At 31.3% G+C, this 24099-nt stretch overlaps 1 protein-coding gene across 3 annotated transcripts in view; it reads right to left on the minus strand.

The window, feature by feature from the left end:
- Dmtn (transmembrane and coiled-coil domain 2 protein Dmtn) overlaps positions 1–24099 on the minus strand; it is a 76012-nt gene that overhangs the window by 15331 nt on the left and 36582 nt on the right. For 2 of the 3 annotated variants that reach the window (XM_065502068.1, XM_065501988.1), the window contains one exon: positions 1968–2493. In XM_065502068.1, the coding sequence (XP_065358140.1) occupies positions 1968–2178 (211 nt within the window). In that variant the 5' untranslated portion in view covers positions 2179–2493. Of the gene's footprint in view, positions 1–1967; positions 2494–24099 lie in introns of those variants that run through there. The other variant, XM_065502147.1, reaches the window with a different exon arrangement.

Genomic DNA, 24099 nt, shown 5'->3' on the forward strand with positions numbered 1-24099 from the left:
CAGAGGGAGTGAAGTAATTCCTACAACGTTTCAGAAAACTGAGATACTTGAATGCTTCTTTCGACACTTGAAAAATGTGTTTAGACCAGCGGAAATCACATTGTATTCTCATGCCCAGAACATCAAGAGCGTCTGAATCCACAATATTTTCATCACCCATTAATACAGATGAAGGTCTGTAGTTCGGCTTTTGCGAGCGTTGAAAGCGACCCTATTCGCACAGCCCCATTCAGAGATTGTAACAAGGTCCCGATTAAGGGAATCATTCATGTTTTACCTCATTGACCCAATCTCCGACTTGGTCTATAGGTGAATGAATATGAATGGCAAATGTTGCTGTCTTCTGCAAAAGAATAGATAGGGTTGGAAATTTAGAAGAAAAAAAGAATAGAGTAGGAGAAAGAATAGTGTCTCCTTTCGACTCCATTTCCTACTCTTCGATTTTTCCTTTATTGCTCTTTATATACAAATCTATTTACTTTCTTTGACCAGATATTTTCAAATTTCTCAACACACTTCCATCGATTTCTACGTGCGAGAGATGGTTTGTGCGGTTCAGAAATGGTGATTTTGACATGGAAGACAAAGATCGCCCAGGTCAGCCAAAAAAGTTTGAAAAAAGAGCAAGAATTGGAGAGATTACTCCACGTAGCTTGTTGAAAAACTCTACAAGAGCTAGCAAAAGCATTGGGAGCTACTCAAGCAGCAATTTTAATAAGTTTGCGAGCTACAGAATTCATGCAAAAGCAGGGAAATTGGCTATCATATGAATTGAAGCCAAAAGACTTCAATTTTGCATATCCGAAATGCTGCTTGAACGTTTTAAAAGAAAATCATTTTTGCACCCATCATTACTTGCGATGAAAAATGGATGCATTACGATAACCCGAAGTGTAATAGATCGCCCAGTCAACCAGCCGAATCGACACCAAAGCCAAATATCCATGGTGCTAAGATAATGCTCCGTATTTGGAGGGACCAAAAGGTTCATATCTATAATTACGGGAAACTTGTTCCGAACGCAAGTGATTCGTTCGGAAACGCCCAGAATATCTGGCCAGACATTAAACCGCAATATTCCATCATAACACCGCTAGGGCTCATGTTGCATTACCTGTTAAAAACCATTTAGAAAGATGTGGTTGGGAAGTTTTGCCTCACCCGCTTTATAGTCCAGACCTTGCCTCATCCGAATACTATTTGTTGCGATCGATGAAGAACTCTCTCTCTGGGATACGCTACACTTCAGAACAGAGTATCCGAAATTGGCTTGATTCGTTCTTGGCCTCAAAAGAAGAGCAGTCCTGGGAAAAGGTTTATAGCTAACAATGGCCAATACCTTGAATAAATTTATATTGTAATCCTATATTCAAAAAGATACAGGTGCTTAAATTCTGATCTATAGTTTCTTTGTTTAATCTAACGCATAGTTGAGAAGACTACTGGTTAGTTTGGTATTATATATTTTACGAAAGAAACAAATGTAATATTCTACCTGCTGGGATTCTTTATTCATTATTCTATTTTAATCTTAACATGATGGTTGTTTATTTAAATTGATAAAAACATATACATAATTTATGATATTTAATGCTTTACAACCAAAACAAACACCATAAATTCTTGTAATAACCTCCAATCTAAAAACAACCTTGATTTTCAAGGGATTTTCATTTAAAAAACATATGGAAATTAAATGAAAAATAAACAACAACATGAAAGTGATAATAAATATAAAACATGTATTGTAAAATACAATTGAATAAACTGCTATAAATATGGTAAAAAATTAAACAATAAATAGACACATATCTACTGATACAGGTACTGATTTTACATATTATTTACAATATACACATTTATTTACAACAATAACATCAACAATAATAATAATAAAACAACAAATAAAATTGTTGTAAAAGAAAAATAAATTAATTAAATTGAATAAAACTATAAATATGACTTACTTTGTTCGGTGCTACGAGTAGCGGATGGTGATCTACTTGTGCGCAAAAGTGACTGACTTCCGGTTCGAGTTTGTAATAATAAATGTTGTTGTGGATGATGCTGCTGCTGCTGTTGCAGTGACAATGATGATGAGACTGCTGATGATGAGGGTGGTTGCATCGGCAACAATTGATCTTTAGCTAATTGACTACCCAGATGTAAACCATCCATAATTTGTTAAGGAATTTCTACTGCACTCTTTTTCAACGCGCCAGCCCACTCTCTTTCTCTTTCAGCAAATGCACACACTCACAATGAGAGAGTGTCTTAAAGAGAGCTGCAGTGTTATTATATAAATCTCAAATCAATTTTAATGATTTCTCAAATACAACATTTTATTTTTATTTACAAAATAAATGTTAATTTTTATTCTAATTTGTTTTATAATCAATATAATGCTTTCAAAGTCAAAACATTTCCATAATGCTGGGGGAATTTATGCCATTTTTTTCTTTAATTGTCCAACTAATGATAAGAATTTGTTCTCTGAAATGAATAAAACAACAAATGAAGACAAAAAAAGATGATTATTTTTGTTGTGTTTATTAGTGTCAATTTTATAATACAAAATATTTTGTTTATATACAAGTACTTGTTGTATTAAAATCAGTTTAATTGAAATATAAATTAATTTAATCAGCATAAATTGAATAAACTTTTTTTTGCTATACTTCAATAAAAAAAAATAGCTACAAAAACCCAAGATTATGAGTTAAACCAGTGACAGAGGGTGATGAGGCCATGGTTTTTTTTTGTATTTAAATTGTTTATCTGTACAAACAAAAGCAACAAAAATAATATTGTAATAACAACAAAACTGAAACTAGAGTATCATCAAAGAGATTTAAAAGCAACTGCAAGTGATTGTCTGTCGGTATAATTCTCTTTTGCTTATAGATTTGTTTTAGGAAGGACAAAGTCCAAAGTTGATTCACCTCGCGACACATATTTCTTTTTTCAAATATAATTTGAATTTCTTTCTATGTTTGAATATTGATAAAAAAAAAAATAATTATACAATTGCAAGTTGTTAGGAACTTAAGATAAGCAGGTACTTTTTTATGGAGAGCAATTTAAAAAAAAGGTACCAGTAGTGTTTGAAAAGAACAGCAATTAAAAGAATTTAAACAAATTAAATAGGTTAAATTATAAGAGATAAAAATTATGTCAGCTTATTTTTATATTCTTTATTATATTTATTTAAAAGAAGGGGAACATTAACAGATATTGACAAGATGTGGAAAATGTTTGTGGAACGCAAGTACCTTCCAAGTATTGGACTACCATGATATAATTGGACTACCGTCCTATACTTGGACTACCGTCCTTTACTTGGACTACCGTCCTTTACTTGGACTACCGTCCTTTACTTGGACTACCGTTATATACTTGGACTACCGTCCTATACTTGGACTACCGTCCTATACTTGGATTACCGTCGTATACTTCGACTATCGTCCTATAGTTGGACTACTGTCCTATACTTGGACTACCGTCCTATACTTGGATTACCGTCCTATACTTCGACTATCGTCCTATACTTGGACTACTGTCCTATACTTGGACTACTGTCCTATACTTGGAGTACCGTCCTATACTAGGTGTACCGTCCTATACTAGGACTATCGTAATATGCATGGACTACTGTCCTATACTAGGACTATCGTAATATGCATGGACTACCGTCCTATACTAGGACTACCGTCCTATACTAGGACTACCGTCCTATACTAGGAGTACCTCCTATACTAGGAATACCTTCTATACTAGGGCTACCGTCCTATACTTCGACTATCGTCCTATTCTTCGACTATAGTCCTATACTTGGACTATCGTCCTATACTTCGACTACCGTCCTATACTTCGACTATCGTCCAATACTTGGACTACTGTCCTATACTTGGAGTACCGTCCTATACTTGGACTATCGCAATATGCAAAGACTACCGTCAAATACTTGGACTAACGACCTATACTAGGACTACCGTCCTATACTTCGACTATCGTCCTATACTTGGACTACCGTCACATACTTGGACTAACGTCCTATACTAGGACTACCGTCCTATACTTCGACTATCGTCCTATACTACCGTCCTATACTAGAACTACTGTCCCATACTAGGACTACCGTCCAATACTTGGACTATCGTCCTATACTTGGACTACCGTCACATGCTTGGACTAACGTCCTATACTACCGTCCAATACTTCGACTATCGTCCTATACTTGGACTATCGTCCTATACTTCGACTATTGGCCTATAGTAGGAATACCGTCCTATACTAGGAGTACCGTCATATTCTAGGACTACCGTCCTATACTAGGACTACAGTCCTATACTAGGACTACCGTCCTATACTAGGACTACCGTCCTATACTAGGACTACAGTCCTATACTAGGACTACCGTCCTATACTAGGACTACCGTCCTATACTAGGACTACAGTCCTATACTAGGACTACAGTCCTATACTAGGACTACAGTCCTATACTAGGACTACAGTCCTATACTAGAACTACCGTCCTATACTAGGACTACCATCCTATACTAGGACTACCGTCCTATAACGTCTAACGTCTATTGCTGAGACTTCTTTTTTATAAATATTCAGATTTTATTTATGTATGTCGGTAATTTTTGTATAATATTTATTTTGGAAAGTCACAATAAAGGGTGTAATTATTACACAACCTTTTAAACATTGTTCTATTCTAATAATAATCAAATACCTTGCAGCTAATAAAAACCAGTTCTAATTATACATACAAAAAGAAGTATAAAAATATGAAAAACTTTGTTTTCAATTAAACTTACAGTTGTTAACAATAGTAGGCACACGATTATTTAACTATTCTCCTTTGTGACACTTAACTCTATAATTAAATTAAAACCATAACACTGTTAATCATTCACTTGTCAATTTAATTCAATTTGTTCCCCTGTTACTCAGTTTTTTTGTAACTAATTTGACAGTCTACAAAATTAAATAATAAAAAAAAAAGAATTCTTAACAAAAACAAATTTATCACATTTAATTGACAATCTAAAAACGATGTTATCGGTCCTCAATATGTAGATAATTTGTGGGGTATTGATTTATTTAATTTATCATGAAATTGTATAAATATTTATGACAAATATGCTTTTGTAATCTGAGGAAGTGATTTTCTGATAATGTAAATATTTACACGAACAATTATACACGTAGGAATATGTATGCATCAGATCAGCTTAAGGAGTGAGCAATTAGTATTGTAAAGTTTATTTACAAAATAAGCAATATACATATATTTATACACATTTTATTATTTCAGCTAACAAATAAGTAATAAATTTTGTATAAGATAAGATGAGCGAAACACTTGTTGAATATAAAACATTGGTTAGTGGAAATGATAATTGAAATCGGATGAAACAAATCATTAAGAAACTACAGCAAGGTCTCAATGATTAGATAGTCAGTTGGCCAAATAATTATAATGATCCATTCACAAGAAACTAAAGTAATAATTCCAAATTGGTGAAAATAATTTTAGATAGGTCCTTTTCATACACAAGGAACTAATCCTTCTCACAAGCAATTAATCCTGGCACCTGTGCTGTATCAGTTTCCTTCCCTCTAAAGAAAATAAAGTGTCATCACTGAATTTATTTGTGTAAACTGCTTAAGATTACTGTAATTCAATTAAATCTCTTCAATTACCAAATAAATCATGTAAAAGCATGATTAAACATGTTATATTTGTTATTAAGAGCATTGTGCCAATATTTGCATTTCACTCACTCAATACATTGTCATTTAAACGAAATTAATCTTCACTGTTCTGTTGTGATTCTTAAGTTTATTTTTTTTATTTTTCATTTTAATTAAAATTTCCACAATCTCAGCTGTTTTATGTCAACAAACTCAACAAAAACAAGAAAAATGAAAGGAAAAAGTGAAAGAATGAATGAAAAAATAACATCAAAAGTGTAAAGTGAAATTGTCAGCTACACACTGGCTATTGGGAATTTCTTGTTGTTATTGTAATTACAGTTGTTGTTTTTATTTTAGCTGTTAGCGGTATTGTTCTTGTTGTCGGTATTATAGTGGTGAAGGTCGTTTTAATTTTGGTCTCTTTTTTCTGGTTTAGTTAATTTTTTTTTTATATATTTCTATAAAGATATTTAAGCTTTTCATACTTGCGTGTTAAGTACTTAGTATATGAATTGAAATGGATGCTTATATTTAGTATAAATTATATGTTGAATGTGTCTAAAGGCCAGAGGAGTAAAAGGATTAAGTCATACAAAACAATGGAAACCTTAAAGTACTCAGACTGCCGATTTTAACTTAAACTACTGTCTAATACTCAGATTATCAACTTATCCTCAGCAAACTGTCTTAGCCGCAGACTACCAACTTATCCTTAGACAACCGACTTATCCTCAAGCTACTGTCTTATACTCAGACTATCCTCTTATCCTTAGTATACTGCCGTATCCACAGATTACCAACTTATCCTCAGAGTACCGACTTATCCTTAGACAACCGACTTAATCTTTGGCTACTGTCTTCTACTCTGACTATCGATTTATCCTCAGGATACCGTCTTATCCGCAGACTACCAACTTATCTTCATACTACCGACTTATCCTCAGAATACTGTCTTACACTCAGGCTACCGACATATCCTCAGACTACCGACTTTTCCTCAGGCTGCTGTCTTATCCGCAGACTACTAACTTACTTTCGAATACTCTGACTATCGTCTTATCCTTAGGCTACCGATTTATCCTGAGACTACTCTCTTATCCTCAGGCTAACGACTTATTCTCAGGCTACCAACTTATCCTCAGGCTACCAACTTATCCTCAGGCTATTCTCTGATTATCGACTTATCCTCAGGCTACCAACTTATCCTCAGACTACCGACTTATCCTCAGGCTACAGTCTTATCCACAGACTACCAACTTATCCTCATAATACCGACTTCTCCTCAGAATACTGTCCTACACTCAGGCTACCGACTTATCCTCAGACTACCGACTTTTCCTCAGACAACCGACTTATCCTCAGACTACCGACTTTTCCTCAGGCTACTGTCTTATACTCAGACTACCAACTTACTGTCGAATACTCTGACTACCGACTTCTCCTCAGAATACTGTCTTACACTCAGGCTACCGACTTATCCTCAGGCTACCAACTTATCCTCCGACTATCGACTTATTCTCAGGGTACCAACTTATCTTCTGACTATCGTCTTATCCATAGGCTACCGATTTATCTTGAGACTACTCTCTTAATATTAGACTATCGACTTATCCTCAGACTATTCTCTTATCCTCAGGCTACCAACTTATCTTCAGACTATTATCTGACTATCGACTTATTCTCAGGCTACCGACTTATTCTCAGACTACCGACTTATCCTCAGGCTACCAACTTACCTCAGACTGTTCTCTGACTATCGATTTATTCTCAGGGTACCGACTTATCCTCAGGCTACCAACTTATCCTCAGACTATTCTCTAACTAGCGACTTATTCTCAGGCTACCAACTTATCCTATGACTATCGTCATATCCTTAGGCTACCGATTTATCTTCAGACTACTCTCTTAATATTATACTATCGACTTATCATCAGGCTACCAATTTATCTTCAGACCACCAACTTATCCTAAGGCTACCGACTTATCTGCAGACTATTCTCTGACTACCAACTTATCCTCAGGCTACTGTCTTATACTCAGACTACCAACTTACTGTCGAATGCTCTGACTATCATCTTATCCTCAGACTACCAACATATCCTCTGGCTACCAACTTATCCTCAGACTATCTGACTATCGACTTATTCCCAGTCTACCGACTTATCCTCAGGCTACCAACTTATACTCTGACTATAGTCTTATCCTTAGGCTACAGATGACTATCCTGAGACTACTCTCTTATTATTCGACTTATCATCATGCTACTAATTTATCTTCAGATTACCAACTTATCCTCCGACTATTCTCTGACTACCAATTTATCTTCAGGCTACCAACTTATCCTCAGACCTCTGACCTCGACTTCTCCTCAGAATACTGTCGTATACTCTGACTATCGTCCTATCCTCAGTCTTCCGAATACTGTCTAATACTCTGACTAACGACTTATCATCAGACTACCGATTTATCCTCAGGCTACTATCTTATACTCAGACTACCCACTTTATCTTCAGAATACTGTCTTAAACTACGACTGTCGACATATTCTCATGCTACTGTCTAATACTCAGATGCTTTGACTACCATTTTATACTCTGATTATCGTCTTATCCTCTGACTACAGACTTGTCCTCAGACTACTGTCTTATACTCAGAATACCATCTTATATGCGAACTACTACACAGAATAGTTCTACAGTAATCCAAAATTAATCACTTCTTTTTTTTTAAATACGAATATAATGTATAAAATTTACACAATACTGACAGCTGAAGTATCACCATGAATCCATTCTTTTACATAACCGTCATACAAATTTATTTTTATTAAATAAAATAAAAACCAAAATACAAAATAATGAAAAAAAAATACGGTGATGAAAAGCAAAATATAATTTATTTATATACGTACGTACGTACGCTTACTGTATATTTTTATGAGGAAATAAGTTGTTAAAACAAATACGTCAGAGTTAAGAAAAAAATATAATAACAAAAACAAAAACAAATGCTAGAAATACAAAATATTTTTGCACTTTCGTGCACGACTGTTTGTTCATTGAACTTGGCATAGATTTGTTTTTTCATTAATTTTCAACCAACAAAAAAAAAAGTTGAAATTTCAATTTCAATTTTTTTCTGCTATGTAATGAATTTTTTAAGTTTCTTATAAAAATAAAATAATAAACAATAATTTGCAGTTATTTAATTCTTTTTCGCTTGTCTTCTTTCGCCCTCTTTCTACAATTCAGGTGTTTTTTTGTATGATTTTTATGATAGGTTTTAGTTCTTAGTAAATACTAATAAAAAAGTATAAATGAGTCAACCTATTTGGTGTGCAAGTGTATTTAGGGGAAATGACAAATTTCAATTTAATACTTCATTTCAAAATTTATGAGTTTATACAGTAGGGGATATAGTTATAAAGTTAAGGGGTAGACAACAAATGTCTGTATTCTGTATTCGTATTATCTAATGAATTATAAACTTTAATTATATCAATTGGCTGCAGCTTTGTAATAAAACTATTACCGAAACAAAATTATTTTTGTTATCTTCATTGAAACCTTTCAAGAAACAAAACTATTTGGTTTGGCACAATTTGTTTAAAATTTTAACCAACAAATATAATTTATATAACTTACTCTTATGCAAATACTTCAGATATTTTGTGGTTTGGTTGAATGGTTAAGTTTTTGAGACATACCTGCAATGAAAAATAATAGAAAATAAATTAATAAACTTATTGAATTATAATTTTAAAATACAAATAAAAAAAAGTTAATAAATAAAGAATTTTTAAATTATTGACTCAATATTGTTTGTTGAAAAGCAAAATTTAAGAGAATGATAAGCTCCAATGTTTAAGATTTGACCAATTTGGGAAAGAAACCCTTTCCGAACCGCTCTTATAAACCCATTAGCATAAAAATCCTACTATAGACGGTAGTCCTAGTGTAGGACGGTAGTCAAAGTCGCGACGTTAGTCCAACTGTAAGACAGTATAGAACGGTAGTCCTGGTATAGGACGGTAGTCCTGGTATAGGACGGTAGTCCTAGTATAGGACGATAGTCCTAGTATAGGACGTTAGTCCTAGTATATGACGGTAGTCCTGGTATAGGACGGTAGTCCTAGTATAGGACGGTAGTCCAAGTATTGAACGGTAGTCCTAGTATAGGACGGTAGTCCTAGTATAGGACGGTAGTCCTAGTATAGGACGGTAGTCCTAGTATAGGACGGTAGTCCTAGTATAGGACGATAGTCCTAGTATAGGACGATAGTCCTAGTATAGGACGATAGTCCTAGTATAGGACGATAGTCCTAGTATAGGACGATAGTCCTAGTATAGGACGATAGTCCTAGTATAGGACGATAGTCCTACTATAGGACGATAGTCCTACTATAGGACGATAGTCCTACTATAGGACGATAGTCCTACTATAGGACGATAGTCCTACTATAGGACGATAGTCCTAGTATAGGACGATAGTCCTAGTATAGGACGATAGTCCTAGTATAGGACGATAGTCCTAGTATAGGACGATAGTCCTAGTATAGGACGGTAGTCCTAGTATAGGACGATAGTCCTAGTATAGGACGATAGTCCTAGTATAGGACGATAGTCCTAGTATAGGACGATAGTCCTAGTATAGGACGATAGTCCTTGTATAGGACGATAATCCTAGTATAGGACGATAGTCCTAGTATAGGACGATAGTCCTAGTATAGGACGATAATCCTAGTATACGACGATAGTCCTAGTATAGAACGGTAGTCCTAGTATACGACGATAGTCCTAGTATAGAACGGTAGTCCTAGTATAGGACGATAGTCCTAGTATAGGACGATTGTCCTAGTATAGGACGATAGTCCTAGTATAGGACGATAGTCCTAGTATAGGACGATAGTCCTAGTATAGGACGATAGTCCTAGTATAGGACGATAGTCCTAGTATAGGACGATAGTCCTAGTATAGGACGATAGTCCTAGTATAGGACGATAGTCCTAGTATAGGACGATAGTCCTAGTATAGGACGATAGTCCTAGTATAGGACGATAGTCCTAGTATAGGACGATAGTCCTAGTATAGGACGATAGTCCTAGTATAGGACGATAGTCCTAGTATAGGACGATAGTCCTAGTATAGGACGATAGTCCTAGTATAGGACGATAGTCCTAGTATAGGACGATAGTCCTAGTATAGGACGATAGTCCTAGTATAGGACGATAGTCCTAGTATAGGACGATAGTCCTAGTATAGGACGATAGTCCTAGTATAGGACGATAGTCCTTGTATAGGACGATAATCCTAGTATAGGACGATAGTCCTAGTATAGGACGATAGTCCTAGTATAGGACGATAATCCTAGTATACGACGATAGTCCTAGTATAGAACGGTAGTCCTAGTATAGGACGATAGTCCTAGTATAGGACGATTGTCCTAGTATAGGACGATAGTCCTAGTATAGGACGATAGTCCTAGTATAGGACGATAGTCCTAGTATAGGACGATAGTCCTAGTATAGGACGATAGTCCTAGTATAGGACGATAGTCCTAGTATAGGACGATAGTCCTAGTATAGGACGATAGTCCTAGTATAGGACGATAGTCCTAGTATAGTACGATAGTCCTAGTATAGGACGATAGTCCTAGTATAGGACGATAGTCCTAGTATAGGACGATAGTCCTAGTATAGTCCTAGTATAGGATGATAGTCCTAGTATAGGACGGTAGTCCTAGTATAGGACGATAGTCCTAGTATAGGACGATAGTCCTAGTATAGGACGATAGTCCTAGTATAGGACGATAGTCCTAGTATAGGACGATAGTCCTAGTATAGGACGACAGTCCAAGTATAGGACGATAGTCCTAGTATAGGACGATAGTCCTAGTATAGGACGATAGTCCTAGTATAGGACGGTAGTCCTAGTATAGGACGGTAGTCCTAGTATAGGACGGTAGTCCTAGTATAGGACGGTAGTCCTAGTATGGGACGGTAGTCCTAGTATAGGACGGTAGTCCTAGTATAGGACGATAGTCATAGTATAGGACGATAGTCCTAGCATAGGACGATAGTCCTAGTATAGGACGATAGTCCTAGTATAGGACGATAGTCCTAGTATAGGACGATAGTCCTAGTATAGGACGATAGTCCTAGTATAGGACGATAGTCCTAGTATAGGACGATAGTCCCAGTATAGGACGGTAGTCCTATTATAGGACGGTAGTCCTAGTATAGGACGGTAGTCCTAGTATAGGACCGAAGTCCTAGTATAGGACGGTAGTCCTAGTATAGGACCGAAGTCCTAGTATAGGACCAAAGTCCTAGTATAGGACCGAAGTCCTAGTATAGGACCAAAGTCCTAGTATAGGACCGAAGTCCTAGTATAGGACCGAAGTCCTAGTATAGGACCGAAGTCCTAGTATAGGACCGAAGTCCTAGTATAGGACCGAAGTCCTAGTATAGGACCGAAGTCCTAGTATAGGACCGAAGTCCTAGTATAGGACCGAAGTCCTAGTATAGGACGGTAGTCCTAGTATAGGACGGTAGTCCTAGTATAGGACGGTAGTCCTAGTATAGGACGGTAGTCCTAGTATAGGACGGTAGTCCTAGTATAGGTCGGTAGTCCCAGTATAGGACGGTAGTATAGGACCGAAGTCCTAGTATAGGACCAAAGTCCTAGTATAGGACCGAAGTCCTAGTATAGGACCGAAGTCCTAGTATAGGACCGAAGTCCTAGTATAGGACCGAAGTCCTAGTATAGGACCGAAGTCCTAGTATAGGACCGAAGTCCTAGTATAGGACCGAAGTCCTAGTATAGGACCGAAGTCCTAGTATAGGACCGAAGTCCTAGTATAGGACCGAAGTCCTAATATGGGATTACCGTCCTAATATAGGACTACCGTCCTAATATAGGACTACCGTCCTAGTATAGGACGGTAGTCCTAGTATTGGACGGTAGTCCTAGTATTGGACGGTAGTCCTAGTATTGGACGGTAGTCCTAGTATAGGATGGTAGTCCTAGTATAGGACGGTAGTCCTAGTATAGGATGGTAGTCCTAGTATAGGACGGTAGTCCTAGTATAGGACGGTAGTCCTAGTATAAGACGGTAGTCCTAGTATAGGACGGTAGTCCTTGTATAGGACGGTAGTCCTTGTATAGGACGGTAGTCCTAGTATAGGACGGTAGTCCTAGTATAGGACGGTAGTCCAAGTATAGGATGGTAGTCCAAGTATAGGACGGTAGTCCTAGTATAGGACGGTAGTCCTAATATAGGACGGTAGTCCAAGTATAGGACGGTAGTCCAAGTATAGGTCTAAGTAAAGCGAAGCATATAACAATTTCCCTTTGCTATACCTAAAATTATTTTATCCACTGCTTTTGTGTTTCACATTAAATGCGTTCCTATTTCTTTGATAGGTTCATTTTCAGTTCTAAAAACTATGGAATTTATTGTCTATCGTTGCTCTATTTTTCGCTGTCAATTTATACAAAACCATTTTATGGACGCGTTGGTGGCGTTGGCGTTAGCTGTAGAAGACGTACGGAAACTGTCATAAATGTCAATGCTAGTGTTGTCGGTGGCTATTTAATCTCTTGACAACGATAAACAAACAACAAATATTTTGACAATACATCATATTTATCATAAAGGTTTAGTTATTAAGAACAGCCACGAACATACACTACATTTTATTTGCTTTTTTTATTATAAAATATTTAGGTTTTCATTGAGGTTTTTTATAAGTAAATGACCACAAAATAAAAAAAAGAATTTAATACATCTAAATTATAAATAACATTTAGTGGTTTTATTAAAAATAAACGATATTTTACTCATTCGTGTGACGCCTAGATTATTCTAAAGTAGTGTTAACATCCTTCAGCTTTTTCAGTTTTGTTTGTATTGGCAACACCATTTGGCAGCCATTTTTAAACAGATTCTCTTTACAGGGTGGTTTCGTAATCCTCTTCCACCAAACTCTATATAACCTCAAAAAACTATTTATATTTACAATTTTAATGTTGCAAAAACTTAAATCTGACAGCTGGAGGTTAAGGTTAAGATTAAATATACTTTCTTTTTTTTTAAAAAAAAAAAAGCTTAAAAGAAACTCTAAAGGGATTAAGGTTTTCATTTTCATTTCAATGGCAAACGAAACTCAAAGAAAATTTTAATTATAAGAAAACATACATTTTCATTTATTTATAAGGCAAGAAACTGCACAAGTACTATGTAAATTTTATTAGACTTGTGTAAAACTAAAAACGTTTTATACATTTCTGTTTTACAATAATAATAATAACAATAATTTCTATTCAAATCACAGCATTTTAAACAATTATAGACAATTATTTAAAATATGCCAGTATTGAAGTAGATACAAAACATACAATAATACATTATTCATAATATAATATAATAAATATTTATTAAATAGTATAATTTTAAATGCATTACACATGTTATTTATTCGCTTTTGTTATTTATATTTGCATTGTTAGTTAAAAAGAAATATAAATATAAATTTAAAAAAAGAATTTAATGAATCAGATTATGAGCCAAGAATATATCGTATCTTAATTATTGTTCTCTACAAAGATATATGTAATTTTAACTAAGAATTGTATAATCTAAATTTAAATAAAATAATAAATCTATTATTTCTAGGAAAACTGCGATCTCTTGTGGTCAAGATAGTTTCAAAGTTTCCAACAATAAGTTAAATATAAATGTGATATGGTATTAAAGCAACTATTCTCTGAGAACTGACAATAATTTTGCGCTAAAGAAAACTATTTAAGTGAATAATTTTTGAACCCAAATTCGAAATTTTAATTCTAAAGTTATTCTTTAAAAATCAATAACAAAATATTGTGAAGCTTGTGCTTTTCAAAGGTTTTCAAAACTTAACTTTAGCTCCTTCAACATCGAGGTCAAAGTTCAAAATGCTTAATATTTGGAATATTTATACTAATATAACGACATTTATTAGCGACTTTGAAGTTTAAATTTTATATTCATTGTATTTGATTAAACATAACATTTTTTGAATAATTTTCTGTCCAATTTCTTAAAAGAATTAATTTGATTTTTTTTCCGTAACACACATTTTAAGATTATTTTGAAATATTTGGAATAATTTTGACACCAAACTCATACAATAATATGAAAACTTTATAAATAAGCCCTCACAAAATTATTTCCTTAAATTTAATTAAAACCCCTTAAAAATATCAGCATTTAACATATCAAAATTTTGTAAAATTCTCAGTAATTCTCAAAAATATTTAAAATTTTGAACTTTGACTTTGCTATAAAGGGTTTGTTGTAACACCTAATTAATAAAATGTTCAGCAAATATTAGTTTTATCTTAAATTCCTCTAAAAATTACAATATTTTTTTAAGAAAATTTTAAAATATTAAACATTTTGAACTTTGACCTCTGCTCTAAAATTTTGATTTTTATAAAAAATACTTGACAAAAATCTTAAATATTTAAAATTTTGATCTTTAACCTTTTCTATAAAAGGGATTTTATAACACCAAATTGGTAAAAATTTCTCCAAATATTTATTAGTTTATAAAATCCTCTAAAAACTACAAACATTTTTTTGATAATTCTAAAATATTTAAAAATTTTGAACTTTGCCCTCTGCTGTACAATTTTGATTTTGTTAAAATTTTTATTAGTTTATAAAATCCTTTAAAAAATACAAGCATTTTTAAGGAAAACAATCTCAAATATTTAAAATTTCCAGCAGAGGTCAAAGGTTATATTTTTAAATATTTGAAATTTTTCATAAAAATTCTTGTATTTATTAAAGGACTAGTTGCATTTACTAATGTTTGTTCATCAAGTTTCTCCAACCCACATACACCTGCCTGTTCTTATTTATTTGCAAATAAAATATATTAATTTTTACTGCATACTTTAGGGAGCTTTGTTATTACAGTTGGCTGCACTCAAAAAAAATCCGAGTTTTACCCGGATTTTTTTAATTTTTTTTCTTTACAAACCAAAATTTCGAATCGAATAAAAAAAATAATCAGCCAAATAGCTCCAGCCGTTCTCACGTGATGCCATTACATCAGGGAAAGGCAAAACATGGGCGCCGCGTTTTTCATTTACTCTTCTCTTTTTTTAATTTATTAGGTTGCTTCTAAAGTTTTTTAATAATTTCTGAATTATCAGGAAAAATCTTAAATTTTTCAAAATTTAACCTTTGACCTCTACTGTAAAAGTGTTATTATACCACAAATTGATTGATTTCGATTTATATTAAGTTAAGTAATATCCTTTCGTAATACCTGAATTTTTAAGAAAATTCTCAAATATTTAAAAATTTGAACATTGACCTCTGCTATAAAATACCAAATTGTTAAGATTTTCAACGTCAATTCAGTTTCTTTTAAAATCCTTCAGAAGTTATCTGAATTTTCAGGACAAATTTCAAATAATTAAAAATTTGACCTTTGACCTCTGCTGCAGAAATAATATGTTATAATCGGATTTTAGTAAAATTTTCAATATATATTTAGTTGCTTTTAAAATCATTTTAAAAAAAATATTTGAATTTTCGAAACAAAATTTAAAATATTTAACAATTTTAACTTTGAAAATTGTCCACTTTTATTATGTTAATTTTAAAATCCTTTAAAAATACCTGAATTTTTAGGAAAATTTTCAAATATTTTAAAATTTGATCTTTGACCTCTGCTTTAAAAATGTTGTTATAATCTACAATTGTTATATTTTTCAGCATATATTAAGTTGCCTTGAAAATGTTATAAAAACACCTGAATTTTGAGGTCAAATCTCAAATATTTAAAAATTCAACCTTTGACCTTTGCTGCAAAAATGTTATTTTAATACCAAATTAATAAAATTTCTAGTTGCTTTTAATATTCTTTAAAAAATACTTAAATTTCCATGAAAATTCTCAAATACATATTTAAAATCTGAACGCTGCTGTAAAAATTTTGTTATAATCCTGTATGTATTTTGGTAGAAATGGCAGCATTTTTTAATTCTATTTTTTTAGTTCTAACATCCATTAAGAAATACCTGAAAATTCTAAAATATATAAAATGTAACCTTTGCTGAAACGGGATTGTTATAATCACAATTTGTTTGAAATTTTAAAATTTAATTGAATTTTTAGAAAATTTCTCAAATGATTTTAAATGTAACCTTTTACCCCTGCTGTAAATTAGTTGTTATAATCCCAAATTGCTAAAATGTTGGGATTTTATTTCTTCTCTTTGAAATTCTTTATTTCTAGTTTTCTGCGAAATTCTGAAATATTTATAAATTTGACCTTTGACCTCTGCTGTAAAAGGGAAAGTATTTGAAAATTTTTTGGTAAATTTTTCTTTATTTAAATATATTCTATAATTATAATAATTTTCATTCAGCTCAATTATGAAAAAATATTCCCCGGGAGTTTTTCCCTTTTCTTTTTTTTTTTTAACATAGAATTTGAATATGAACAAGTAAGAGAGCTATATTCGGCTGTGACGAATCTTATATACCCTTCACCAAATTATACTTTAAAATAAATTTTTTTAGGTAAACAAAATTTAATTTTTTTTTTATTGTTTTTCAAACAAATTTTTTTTTAATTGTTTTTCAAAATTTTTTTTTTTTAAATTGTTTTTTAATTTTTTTTAAAAAAAGTTTTTTCCAAATTATTTTAAAAAATTTTTTTTTAATTTTTTTTTTGGAAAAAAATGTATGACAAAAAAATTTTTTGATAAAAAAAAATTAGGATTAAAAAATATTTTTCCCGATTTTGACCCATTGTAGGTCCAACTTACTATAGCCTTATCTACATCGTTGCAATGGATTTTGAAATATCTATCATTAGATATCCATATTGTCTATATTAATGACTTAGTAATCCAGATATAGGTCAAAAATAGGTAAAAAATCGAGGTTGTCCCGGTTTTTTGCTCATATCTCCGTTATTTATGGACCGAATTTGGTGATTTTAACACATTGACTGCCACGTCGGACACATATGTGTGACACTGCCCTATGCGGTTTACGCCACGTCGCACAGAGGGGCCAAACATACTAATTTTGCGGATTAATTGAAAAAACAAATTTCAAGTATCGTGAAAACTGAAAGTGCCAGCTTAAAGAGCACAAAATTCTACATCAGCAGGCAAAAAATTAATGTGAAATATTAAAAGGTATTTTTATAGTCACGTGTTGAAATTACATATTGTGAGAAAAAAACCTAAAAAATTTATAAAAAAAAAATATAAAATTGCGCAAATAAATACTATTTGTGATAGGTAATTTAAAAAATTAACAAATCTAATTATGCAACCATCAAGCTCAGGTATTTATTGATATGTTTTGGTTAAATTTAAATTTGAATTATTTGTGGAAGTGTCTTTGATATTAGTTTTTATATTGGAAGTGCAAAAAAAATGGATTTTCTCAGTTCAAATGGATATAAAGTTATTAGCTGGGCTCAGCTGGTCAAAGAATTTAATATAATTTAAAAGCTTTGATAGTTAGGCGTTGTTTCAGAAAAAATTAGGTTGCGCATCGCTGCGCTGCATAAGTTATATGTAAATTAGTAAAAGCTTCACCCTTTCACCGTCAATATGCACTTTGCGATAAACGTTTTATTGCTGTCGTTGTTGTTATTGTCATTTTTTTTTTTTGTTTTATAAGAGGTGTTGTGATTAATAATACGAGTCACGTGTGAGTCAGGCCTGGACGTGGCTATATTCTTGTATTATAATGAGATAATCATTAATAAACTTTTACCAATTACTTTTCTTTATTTCAGTTTAGTTTTCCATCCATTGATTTTATAATCGTGAATGAATAGCACACGGAATTTTAACAATTTAACTCTCATGCACTCACGGTTGTATATGCTTGTTTAAACGTTTTTTTTTTGTGATTAATTCGAAGTTTTTTCTTGTGGTTAATACGAAGTCATCCGATTCACAACATGCAATTTAGCTTAATAAAAAAATCATGTTAGTGAGCGCGATCGCGAGAATTTTAAAGTTTTATATCGGGAGCTAGTTATCACTCACGTTAAGATCTGTAGTTTTTATATTGTCTCATTTCAAATATTGTGTTGTATAAATTTCAAAGCAGTGCACTTAAACTTTGCAAGTCTTTTAGTGGCAGGATTTGGGAAAGATCTCTATTATTCAACCTCCCATTACTAGTTAATATAATCTTAAAACAATATGGTAGTTTTTTATCAATAACATGCATAAATTTAGTGTGTTTCACTGATGTAGTTCTATAGATATAGGAGAATTAATAATTCATTTGTATGGGGGAACCCGATTCCACCCTCGTATACCCTTCCGATTTTGGCGGAACGTGTAGTTTGTTTTTGGAGTTACCCTCATCAAATTTAGTGTGCATAACTATTGTAGTTCTATATATATAGCACAGTTAATAATTATTTTATCTGGTGGGTAATTGACTTCCCACTCCTATATCCCTAAAATTTTGTTACAATATACGGATTAGTCTAAGGGCTACTCACGTAAAATTTTGTGAGCGTCGCTATTATTGTTGATGAGATATTAATAAATCCGTAAAAAAGGGGGCATTTGACCCCACTGTGCGTCGGACACATATGTCCGACACGACTTTTATTCTCTCTAGCCATGTCAGACAATAGTGCTAGATTTTAAGAATTTTTTCGATGTTGTCTGGAAGTTTCTCATCAAAACTGTAATCTTCACATTCTTCGTCACTTTCAGAACTTGTACTGAGTATTTTTTCTAACTCAGTATCCCATAAAAAATTCCAAAGAAAATCCTGTGGCCCCCAGCATCTTATTTGCTGAAAGTGCCTTGGCAGTCAATGTGTTAAATAGCAAACTTCTCGAAAGCATGTCTGACAGAATTATTGAAGATTTGGATCCCGAAGATATCTGGGGTCTTCAGAAAATTTATTTCAACAGACAGACGGACGGACATGGCTTAATCGACTCCGCTATCTATAAGGATCCAGATTATATATACTTTATAGGGTCGGAAATGAAAAATGTAGAAATTACAAACGGAATGACAAACTTATATGTACCCTTCTCACGAAGGTGAAGATTTGGATTCGAAATTTTCAGGAGATGGTTTGTAAAGAAAAAAAAATTAAAAAATTCCGGGTAAAACTCGAAATTCTTTTTTTTTGTGAGTCCAGTCAACTGTAATAAAAAAAGCTCCCTAAAGTATGCAGTACAAATTTAGATATTTTATTTGCAAATAAATGTGAACAGGCTGGTGTGCTTGAAGAACTAACATTAGTAAATGCTACCGGGCGAAGCCGGGGCGATCAACTAGTTCTTTATAAATTTCCAGAGTTTTCTGGAACTGTCATAAATATTTATATATTTGACCTTTGACCTGTACAGTAAAATGTTTAATAATTTGCAAAATGTTGGTCAAATTTGCAATATATATCAATTTTGGATATATTCTATAATAATATTAATTTTTAACATTATTATACTTTGTATGCTTAGATTATTTCCTACTGAACAGAAGATTTAATAAGATTTTATTTCTATTTTCATTAAACATCATATTTGAATATTTATTTTCCGCTTTTTATTTTGTATGCTTAAATTGTTTCGTTCGGTAATATAAAGTTATGGGTGGGAAAACGAAATCAAGGGACAAATAAACATAATAAATTTAATATTTTTTAAGGTCTTTATAAATTCGCAAAACGTCATGCAATCTATTTATGCAATAATTGTAAACAAATTACATTTTAATACTTTACTTTGCTGCATTTTGCAAGCGATAACAAAACTTTAAGGCGAAATTAATTTTGAAATTATCATCATCATATTACAAAAAAACTTGTCAAGACAAAAAGCTCAACATTTCATATCTATGAACATGACACAAAACTAATAATAAAAAATATAAAAAAAAAATAATGTAAAGACAAAAAAAATAATGGACTTTTGTTCAATTGTACAATGAGCAAACAAACGACTTAAATGGTTTTTATATATGGCGAGGGAAAACAAACAAAAAAAAAGAAGTCATGATTATGGCATGAACACGTTTATTACTTTTCAAAGTACGTTAATTAAAAAAACATTATTTAATGAAATGTAATAATTAAATATCAAAAATCACATTACACAAATTTGAGTAACATTTTGTTTCTCTCGTTAGTCATTAAATTTGATTAAGGTCAGCTTAAATAATAAACAAAGAAAATCGTGTTTGATTGTTTTTTTATAAAAAAAAACCAAATACATATGAGTTTATGTATTTTTAAATTGTCAAATACTTTGACAAGGGTCATTGACTTGTATTTAAGAAAACGAAAATCTAGTAATGATCTTTAAGGGAACATAAAACGAAATTTTATGATTCTCAAAATGCATTTAAATAGCTGACTAAAGATGCTGCACGAAAATAAGTGATCGTTTAATAAAAATTTAAAAAAGGGTCTTTCATTAAGCGTTTCCCAACTTTAAATTTAAACAAGAGAGCTATATTCGACTGTGCTGAATCTTATATACCCTTCATTAAATTATATAATTTATTTTTTTCTGCAATTTTTTTGAAAAAAAATTTTTTCCAGTTTTTTTTGTAAATTTTTTTTTTATATTTAGCGAAAAAAACTTTTGGTGAAAATAAAAAATTGTAGGTCCTGCAATTTTTGAATTTTTTGGAAAAAAAAATTTTTCGAGTTTTTTTTTAAATTTCAATTTTTTTTTTTATATTTAGCGAAAAAAACTTTTGGTGAAAATAAAAAACTTACTATGGTTTTATATACTTCAAAGGTCTTTGAAATATCTATAATTTGGTATCCATATTGTCTACATTAATGACTTAGTAATCCATATATAGGTCAGAAATAAGTCAAAAATCGAGATTGTCCTGGTTTTTTTCTCATATCTAAGCCATTTGTGGACCGATATTGCTGATTTTAAATAGCAAACTTCTCGAAAGCATGTCTGACAGAATTATTGAAGATTTGGATCTCGAAGATATCTGGGGTCTTCAGAAAATTGATTTCAACAGACAACAAAGTGTGTGTGGAAATAGCATCGACATTTTTATATTTGACCTTTGACCTCTGCTGAAAATTAGTAGTTGTTATAATCCCATATTGTTAAAATTTTGTGATACGATTTCATGCTTTAAAAATTCTTTATACATTAACTGAATTTTCAGGAAAATTATGAAATTTTAAATATATTGAACTTTGACCTCTGCTGTAAAATGCTAGATATTTAGATATATCTTAGTAAAATTTTGTGATTCTATTTCTAGCTTTTAAAATCCATTATAAATTACCTGATTTTTCATGAAAATTCTGAAATATTAAAAATTTTGAACTTTGACCTCTGCTGTAAAATCTTTAATATTTAACAATATGTTATTAAAATTTGGTAAAATTTTGTGATTCTATTTCATGTTTTTAAAATCCCTTATAAATTACATGAAATTTCAGGAAAATTCCAAAATTTTAAAAAATGAACTTTGACCTCTGCTGTATAATGATTAATATCTGGCAATATTTAAGTAAAATTTGGTAAAATTCTATGATTCAATTTCTTGCTTTTCAAATCCTTTATAAATTACAGCAATTTTCAGGAAAATTCTGAAATTTTACATAAATTGAACTTTGACCTCAGCTGTAAAATGCTAGATATTTAGCCATATCTTAGTAAAATTTGAAAAAATATTGTGATTCTATTTCATGTTTTAAAATCCTTAATAAATTTTCAGGAAAATTCGGAAATTTTAAATAAATTGAACTTTGACCTCTGCTGTAAAATGTTTGATATTTAACAATATGTTAGTAAAATTTGGTAACATTTTGTGATTCTATTTCATGCTTTTAAAATCCTTTATAAATTATAGCAATTTTCAGGAAAATTCTGAATTTTAAAAAAAATTAACTTTGACCTCTGCTGTAAAATGCTAGATATTTAGCCATATCTTAGTAAAATTTTGTGATTCTATTTCTTGCTTTAAAATCCTTTATAAATTACCTGATTTTTCAGGAAAATTCTGAAATTTTAAAAAATTAACTTTGAGCTCTGCTGTAAATGGTCGATATTTGGCAATATGTTATTAAAATTTGGTAAAATTTTGTGATTCAATTTCTTGATTTTCAAATCCCTTATTAATTCCATGAATTTTCAGGAAATTTTTGAAATTTTAAATAGATTGAACTTTGACCTTTCCTGTAAAATGTTTGATATTTAACAATATGTTTGTAAAATTTGGTAAAAATTTGTGATTCTATTTAAATTACAAATTACATGAATTTTAAGGAAATTTCTGAAATTTTAAAAATTTTTAACTTTGACCTCTGCTCTAAAATGCTAGATATTTAGCCATATACATATTAGTAAAATTTGGTAAAATTTTGTGATTCTATTTCTTGCTTTTAAAATCCTTTATAAATTACATAAATTTTCAGGAAAATTCTGAAATTTTTAAAAATTTTAACTTTGACCTCAGCTGTAAGATGGTCGATATTTAGCCATACGTTAGAAAAATTTGATAAAATTTTGCGATTATATTTCTTGCTTTTAAAATCCTTTATAAATTACATGAATTTTCAGGAAAATTCTGAAATTTTAAATTAATTGAACTTTGACCTCTGCTGTAAAATGCTAAATATTTAGCCACATGTTAGTAAAATTTGGTAACATTTTGTGATTCTATTTCATGCTTTTAAAATCCCTTATAAATTACATGATTTTTCAGGAAAATATTGAAATTATAAAAATTTTGAACTTTGACCTCTGCTGTAAAATGTTAGATATTTAACAATATGTTAGTAAAATTTGGTAAAATTTAGTGATTATATTTCATGCTTTTAAAATCCCTTAAAAATTACAAATATTTTCAGGAAAATTCTGAAATTTTAAAAAATGAACTTTGACCTCTGCTGTAAAATGCTTGATATTTAACAATATGTTAGTAAAAGTTACATATTTTTATATTTTGCTGTATTTTCTTTATTTATTTTCATTATAATTTGTTATTCTTTATTAATTTTTACACATTTTTTCACTTTAAACTCTTTTGTTTGGGGTTTCACTTTGCAACATATTTTAACAATTAACAGACATACAGGCCTGTATGTCGTCTGTATGATTTTAATTTGACATTTGACTTTAAAGGCATTTATATTTTGAGTGAGTGACTGACTTTATAATTGTTAAAAAAAACAACAAAAATTTTAATTTATTACACAATTTTTAGAAAGATAAGTAAAAAAAAATACTTTTTTAAGATGTAATTTGTGTGAGAAAAAATTTATTATTTAACAAAGAAAAAATAAATTTTTTGTAAAACTTTCCATAAAATGTTCATACATAATTTGTTTAAAAAAACATTAAAAATTT

Source organism: Calliphora vicina, chromosome 1 (genome assembly GCF_958450345.1).
Source record: "Calliphora vicina chromosome 1, idCalVici1.1, whole genome shotgun sequence".
Taxonomy (NCBI): Eukaryota; Metazoa; Arthropoda; class Insecta; order Diptera; family Calliphoridae; genus Calliphora; species Calliphora vicina.